This window comes from Mauremys reevesii, linkage group 1 (genome assembly GCF_016161935.1).
Source record: "Mauremys reevesii isolate NIE-2019 linkage group 1, ASM1616193v1, whole genome shotgun sequence".
In the NCBI taxonomy this organism is placed as follows: domain Eukaryota; kingdom Metazoa; phylum Chordata; order Testudines; family Geoemydidae; genus Mauremys; species Mauremys reevesii.
The window spans coordinates 6,418,343-6,426,031 of record NC_052623.1 but is presented as its reverse complement, the minus strand read 5'-3'; the positions used below and the strand labels follow the sequence as shown (position 1 = coordinate 6,426,031).

General features: G+C 48.5%; 1 protein-coding gene across 1 annotated transcript; it reads left to right on the top strand.

Moving 5' to 3' along the window:
• The first annotated feature begins 3,258 nt into the window (after positions 1–3,258).
• LOC120389412 (olfactory receptor 52B2-like) lies at positions 3,259–4,224 on the top strand. The gene has a single exon (XM_039511978.1). It carries the CDS (start codon positions 3,259–3,261, stop codon positions 4,222–4,224), a length of 966 nt encoding a protein of 321 aa, XP_039367912.1.
• Positions 4,225–7,689: the final 3,465 nt, after the last annotated feature.

Here is a 7,689-nt window from a genome sequence, read left to right as displayed (position 1 = left end):
CGGTCCTGCGCTATAAGCGAAATCACACTGTACAGACTAAAACTAAAAAAAACTAAAACAAGTTCATATAGGGCCAGCTGTCAGGAGCGGCAATTATTTCAGGGCCTAAGGGCGGCAAAATCAATAATCTGCCACTGACTTGGGTCAATAGTTCTCTTTCATAGAATCATAGAATTGTGAAATATTAGGGTTGGAAGATACCTCAGGAGGCATCTAGTCCAACCCCCTGCTCAAAGCAGGACCAAACCCAACTAAATCATCCCAGCCAGGGCTTTGTCAAGCCTGACCTTAAAAACCTCTAAGGAAGGAGATTCCACCACCTTTCTAGGTAACCCATTCCAGTGCTTTTCCATCCCACTAGTGAAATAGTGTTTCCTAATATCCAACCTAGACCTCCTCTTTGGGACCCCCCCTTCAGGTAGTTGAAGGCTGCTATCAACTCCCTCCTCACTCTTCTCTTCTGCACACTAAATAACCCCAGTTCCCTCAGCCTCTCCTCATAAGTCATGTGCTCCAGCCCCCCGATCATTTTCGTTGCCCTCCGCTGGACTCTCTCCAATTTGTCCACCACCCTTCTGTAGTGGGGGGACCAAAACTGGACACAGTACTCCAGGTGTGGCCTCACCAGTGCCGAATAGAGGGGAATAATCACTTCCCTCGATCTGCTGGCAATGCTCCTACTAATACAGCCCAATAAGCTGTTAGTTTTCTTGGCAACGAGGGCACACTGCTGACTCAAATCCAGCTTCTCCTCCACTGTAATCCCCAGATCCTTTTCTGCAGAACTGCTGCTTAGACAGTCAGACACCAGCCTGTAGTGGTGCATGGGATTCTTCCATCCTAAGGGACAGACTCTACCCTCTGCTAATAAAGAAGGTTCCCCTCCCACCCCAAGTTTAGTCTGTTGCAGAACTGGCTGAATTCACAAGAACCAGGAACCAATTTTTCATGAGAACTTCCCAGCCCCACGAGATGGCTCACCAACGAAAAGATCCAGAGGGCCCCTCCCCACTCTGTGTTATCCTGAAAGTCTTTTGTCTCTGTTCATAGGCAGGTCAGTCCTGTCTGCTGTAATGTTCCTTCATTTACTCTCTAAGTGGTGTTGATTGTTTGAAGTTGTCTCTGATGGTTTTCTATTGATCCTCTCTGGACAGAGCGTGGCTGGAAAACTGAGCCTGGCATTACATCCCCAGCTAACCAGCTTGGGGTGACGACGCCCTCCTGGTCCATAAAGCTCACTGTCAATAGCAATATGTTACTCCCTAACTATTACCCAGATATACCTTTTGCAATGGTTATGAAGCTTGAGAAGTTACAAGTTTTCTGCACACACCTTACATGCTACTCCTCAAGGGTTGATATTCCATAAGACTTGTATGTGGTGTGGTGAGTTTGTCAGGGCTGAGATGAGAGCTGTTTGCAAGGAAGAGGGAACTCTTTGTTAGGGGCCTCAGTGTCACAAGGACCTTTCTAAATAACGTACAAAAGGAGAAATGATCAGATTAAACAAGTGAGAGGAGCAAAGGGTTAATTCTCTGCTGCTCTTCACTACCTCAGGTCCCTGGGGCTCCGTGCTGGCTCTGAGCCCCCCCTGGGATTCCCAGGGCAGCAGTATAAATATCCCTGTACCTCAGCCCCGGGTCAGTGCAGATTCCCTGCTGCCTGCAGCTCCCCGACCTGGACACAGGCAGAGATTCCTCCTCCCCAACTGGGGCCGGAGCCTGGTGAGTCGTTTGCATGGATTGAATCTGTGAAGGGGGAAATGGAAACACATGAAACCTAGGAAATGTTTGAGCTGGGGTTGGCTAGAATGGGGGTGCGTAATTCTGACTGCAGGGGCAGGACGGGAGCCGGGGTACTGAGATACGCTCCTGTGACTGCACTGAGGTTGGGTGTTGGGAAGAGGTCACCGGGTTACCCTGATCCACTCCCAGGGGAGTCACTGGGGTCTTGCTGTTGAACTCAGTGGGCTCTGGACTGGGCCATTCTTGGTTACTGTTCAGAGTAAACCTCATTGGAAACCGCCTCAGGCCCTGTAATATTCTGCACCCCTAATCCCGAGGCCTTCACTCAGGCAACACTTCCATGAAAATCAATCAGGACCCCAGGACTGGGTCCGTTCCATTTGGCAGAAATTAGCTGGTTTCAGGCAGCATAGCCGTAAATGTCCAAACTGTATAATCCAGGAGCAACCGATTATAAGGGCTGCTTTGATACTGATTGTGACGGGTTCCCCCCAGAGTACCATCTGGAACTGGGGTACCACTGAGCCCACTGACCCCCCAGCCTGGGCTGCCTCTCACACTGTACTGCTCGGACAAGCTGCAAAGTCCTCCCGCCTGCACTTTGACCAGCATTCACACAGGTAGAGACACACCCAGCTGCAGTTGGACACAGGCTCTTTAACCACCAGCTTTCCAGGCTAGGTCCCCAGAGCAGTACCGTCCTGTCCTGGTCAAATCTGGGCAGCGTGTGTGTTTAATACCCCGTCGGCCTCTCCCTCCATGTGAAGAGAACCATGCACACTTGGGGTAACCAAGCCGAGATTTCCCCCAAGCACTCCAGTCACAGCTCACTGGTTTAGATTATAACAGAACAAGTTTATTAACTACAAAAAATAGATTTTAAGATTTTAGATGAAGCTTAGGTTGCATTTTTCTTTATTTGCTGGGTAATCTGCTTTGATCTGCTTGGTATCACTTATAATCACACAATCTATTTTTGGTAAATAATAGACTTGTTTTGGCTTTATCTACACTAGTGAGTTGGAATGAAGTGCATGGGAAAATCATAGCTCCATTGGCAGAGGCGGGTGTATTTTCCTTTCCACATTCAGGGAGGGGGCGAATTCTATGAGCTTACGCTGTACAGTTCTCTGTGCAGGGTCAGACTGTAACGTTTTGGGTTTACACTCCAGTGCGGGGTCCGAATCTGGGAAGCTGGTGGTTAATTTGGCTGCAGCCTCTCTATTGTTGGTTCCCAAGCAGCGGCTGGTCAGTGAGCCTGCATGGAACTGCAGCTGGGTGTGTCCCTACGTGTGTGGATGCTGGTGTAAGTGTAAGATCGGGAGCAGGTCTGCAACAGTGTGAGAGGGAGCGTAGACTGGTGGGTCAGAGGGGTCAAAGAAACCCCAGTTCCATGTGGCCCCTGGGGGAACCCGTCACACTGTAACAAATGCAGTCCAGTCCTAGCCGACACTCGCCTTCTCACTGATTGTCTCTTTTGCTGTTAGTTCCTGGAAGATCCAAGTGATGGTGCATGATGCCAGCTGACAATCACACCTTTTTTGTCCCCGTGACCTTCATCCTGACCGGCATCCCGGGTACGGAGGAGTCTCAGGTCTGGATCTCCATCCCCTTCTGTCTGATGAACGTTGTGTCTCTTTTTGGGAACTCTCTCCTACTATTCATCATACTAACAGAACGAAGCCTCCATGAGCCCATGTATCTATTCGTGTCCATGCTGGCTGCTGCTGATCTGCTGTTATCTATCACGGCAGTGCCCAAGATGCTGGCTGTATTCTGGTTTAGAGCCGGGGAAATTTCTTTTGCTGCCTGCCTGACCCAGATGTTCTTCATCCATGTCAGTTTTATTGCCGAGTCGGCCATTCTGCTGGCCATGGCGTTTGATCGGTACGTTGCCATCTGCGACCCCCTGAGATACACCATCATACTAACCAAGTCTGTGATCGGGAAGATGGGGCTGGCAGTTGTCACAAGAAGTTTCTGTTTCATTTTCCCTGTCACCTTTCTCTTGAAGCAGCTGAAGTTTTGCAGAACTAACCTCCTGCCTCACACCTATTGTGACTACATGGCCATAGCCCGGCTGGCCTGCGACGACATCACAGTCAACATCTGGTATGGTATAGCCATGGCTATTTTAGTAATTGGTTTGGATGCTGTGCTCATTGCTTTGTCTTATGGGCTGATCCTCAGGGCTGTCTTCCTGCTCCCCTCCAAGGACGCCCGGCTCAAGGCTCTCCGCACCTGCGGCTCCCACGTCTGTGTCATACTGATGTTCTACACACCGGCCTTTTTCTCCTATTTTGCACACCAGTTTGGGCACATCATCCCAGGTTATATTCTCAACCTCCTGGCCAACCTCTATGTGTTCATTCCCCCCATGCTAAACCCCATCGTTTATGGGGTGACAACAAAAAAGATCCTGAAATGGGTGATCAATGGGTTTCATCGGTGGTGCAGGAGAAGCTTCCTGCTGAGCTAAAGCAGGACACAGAAAATGCTCTGGGACTTGGAAATTAAACCCAAGTTTTCATTGGAAATATAGAGATATTTTTATTATGTACTTCCACTGCGTAAGGTCGAAAGCTGGTCTCTCTCGTCAACAGAATTTGGGTCCAATGAAAGCTATTTCCTCCCCCAGTTTGTCTCTCTAATATCCTGGGGCATACATGGCTGCAACACCACAGCGCCCTGCCACAGAAAACAGCCCGACTGAGTGAGACTTGTTCTAAGTTGAAGGGAAACAACAAAACAAGAAAGCACAAAGGTAAAATCACTTTGTGAGAGCGAGAGCACGGTGTGTGCTCCTCTGTGACAAGCTGCATCCGAGCTGCATTCTTAATGGCCAAGGAAAGCAGCAGCCAAGGGGGACGTGCCATACAGCCATGGGAAGTGCACTGTGCTGCACACTGGGAGAGGGGAGCTCTAGTGTTCGTTCTGGCACTGACCTGCTGTGTCACCTTGGGAGAGTTTCTTTCCTCCTCAATTTCCAATGAGCACATTTTGGGGCCAGCATGGAAGTCAGGAGCAAGTCTCCTCAGGGAGACAGCACAGAGATTTCATGGCCGTCCTCCGCACAGCCCAGAACCTGAGCAGGGGTGGCTTTGACTGTGTCATCATGGGACTCCTTTACCTGGAGATCCACCCTAAGAGGCCATGGCTCGGGCAGCAAACACCCCCCCAAACCACCCCATGGCAAACATGGTGGTTCAGTGTTTAAGCAGGCCCTAGAATTTCAACTAGTCACCCCTGTATTCAGCCCAATAACTTGTGTTTGGCTAAGGCACCCCCCACAAAGATATGAGAACTCCTGAATCCTTCTCAGGGTCACAGCTTTGCCGGCCTCAGTCCCCCATTCCGTAGCCAAGGCCTGCGTCTAATGGACCTTGTATTTGGCTGCATTATGGATCATTTTGCGTGGATGGGCCCGGCTTACTCAGGCTGATCTCACGCTCTTCCCTACACAGGTGGCTTTGTGGGGCTGACCGAGTGGGAGAGAGGTCAGGGGGTGCTGTGGCCTGGTGCACTGGGTGAGGGACTTATTTGCACGTGCTCTGTGATGCACCGACCATGGGAGACAGAGAGAGGAAAATCTTGTGTGTGTGATTAGCTGTATCTTACCCCCTGCTAGTGGATTGTTTTGCCACTGAGGGTAATTTGATGAGTCGTGTGTAACCATCTGCTAGTGCCACAAAAATGCTGCGGGAAACTGTTTCTGCTTTTATTCCCACCTTCCATTCCTGGAGCGTTGGAGTAGAAATGTCGCACAGGAACATAAAAATGGCATAAACTGGGTCAGACAAAAATGGTCCATCTAGCCCAGTGTCCTGTCTTCCAGCAGTGACAAGTGCCAGGTGCTTCAGGGGAGTGAGCAGAACAGGGCAATCATCATGTGATCCATCCCCTGTCTTCCCATCCCGGCTTCTGGTGGGCAGAGGTTTTGGGACACCAGCAGCATGGATTTGCATCCCTGACCGGCCTGGCTAATAGCCATTGATGGGCCTATCCCCCATCAACTTATCTAAGGCTTTTTCAATCCTTTCCCATCACAACATCCCCTGGCAGTGAGTTCCATAGGTTAGCTCTGTGTGCCATAAAAAAATACGTTCTCTTTTTTGTATTAAACCTGCTGCCCTGGTTTTTGCATTGTGTGAAAAAGTAAATAACATTTCTCTAGTCACTTTCTCCGCACCCATCATGATTTTATACACCTCTGTCATATCCCCCCTTAGAGGTCTCTTTTCTAAGCTGAACGGTCCAAGTCTTTTTAGTCTCTCCTCATATGGAAGCCGTTCTCTACCTTTAATTGTCTTTGTTGCCCTTCTCTGACCCTTTTATTTCTGTATTTTATTGATCCTGCAGCAGAAGCTTCCTGATGAGCTAAAGTAGGCTACAGAAAATTCTTTGGGACTTGGAAATTAAAGCCAGGATTTCATTTGAACTCTAGGGGTGTTTTAACTATGTACTTCCACTACGGAAGCTTGAAAGCTGGTCTCTCTCGCCAACATAATTTGGGTCTAATGAAAACTATTTCCTCCTATTTCTTTGCTCCTTAATTTTCTCTGTGGCAAAGTGAGCACACTTTGGGGCCAGCATGGAAGTCAGGAGCAAGTCTCCTCAGGGAGACAGCGCAGGGATTGCATGGCCCTCGTCCGCACATCCCAGAACCCGAGCAGGGGTGGCTTTCACTGTGCCATCATGGGTCTCCTAGACCTGGAGATCCACCCCATCAGTACATGGTTCGGGCAGCACAGACCCCAACACACCACCCCACAGCAAACATGTTTAAGGCCAGAAGGAACCACAGTCTGACTTCCTGTATAACACAGGCCCTAGAATTATACCCAGTCGCCCAAGTATTGAACCCAATAACTTGATTTTTGTTACAGCACCTTCCACATAGAGATGCAAACTCCTAAATCCCTCTCAGGGTCACTGCTTTCTATCCACCTTATAGTCCATTCATCCAATCCATACTTCTTTAACTTGGTGGCAAGAATACTGTGGGAGACCCTATCAAAAGCTTTGCTAAAGTCAAGATATATCACATCTAGCACTTTCTCTATATCCACAGAGCCAGTTATCTCATCTTAGAAAGCCATCAGGTTACTCAGGCATGACTTGCCCTTGGTGAATCCATGCTGACTGTTCCTGACCACCTTCCTCTCCTCCAAGTGCTTCAAAATGGATTCCTTGAGGACCTGTTTCAGGATTTTGCTGTGGACTGAAGTGAGGCTGACTGGTCTGTAGTTCCCCAGGTTTTCTTCCTTCTCTTTTTTAAATATGGGCACTATATTTGCCTTTTTCCAATCTTCTGGGACCTCTCCCAATCACAACACATTTTCATAGATAATAGCCAATGGCTCTGCGATCGCATCAGCCAACTCCCTCAGCACCCTTGGATGCATTACGTCTGGATCCATGGAGTTGTGCATGTCCAGCTTTTCTAAATAGTCCTTAGCCTGTTCTTTCTCCACTGAGGGCTGCTCACCTCCTCCCCATACTGTGTTGCCTAGTGCAACAGTCAGGGAGCTTTTGAGTACTTCAGATTTTTCCACATCCTCAGTCACTATTTTGCCTCTCCAATTCAGTAAGAGATACCTGACTGTATTGGCTAATAGCCATTGCTGGATCACTCCTCCATGGACTGATCTATTTGTTTTTTTTCCCCAGTTATGCATGTGTCTAGTTCCTTTCTGAATGCAGTTGTACTTTTAGCCATCCCTACATTCCCCTTGCAATGAGTTCCACAGGTTACATTTGTGTTGCTGGAAAAAATATGTCCTTTTGTTTGTATTGAATCTGCTGCCTATTAATTTCATTGGGTAACCTCAGGTTTTTGCATATTGTGAGAAAGTAAATAACATTTCTCTATTCACTTTCTCCACACCAGACATGATTTTATAGACCTCTGTCATATCCCCCCTTAGAGGTCTTTTTTCTAAGC

What these genes read in the sequence shown, in the direction of transcription:
- LOC120389412 (XM_039511978.1), top strand. Translation starts at nt 3,259, where the DNA reads ATGATGCCAGCTGACAATCACACCTTTTTTGTCCCCGTGACCTTCATC.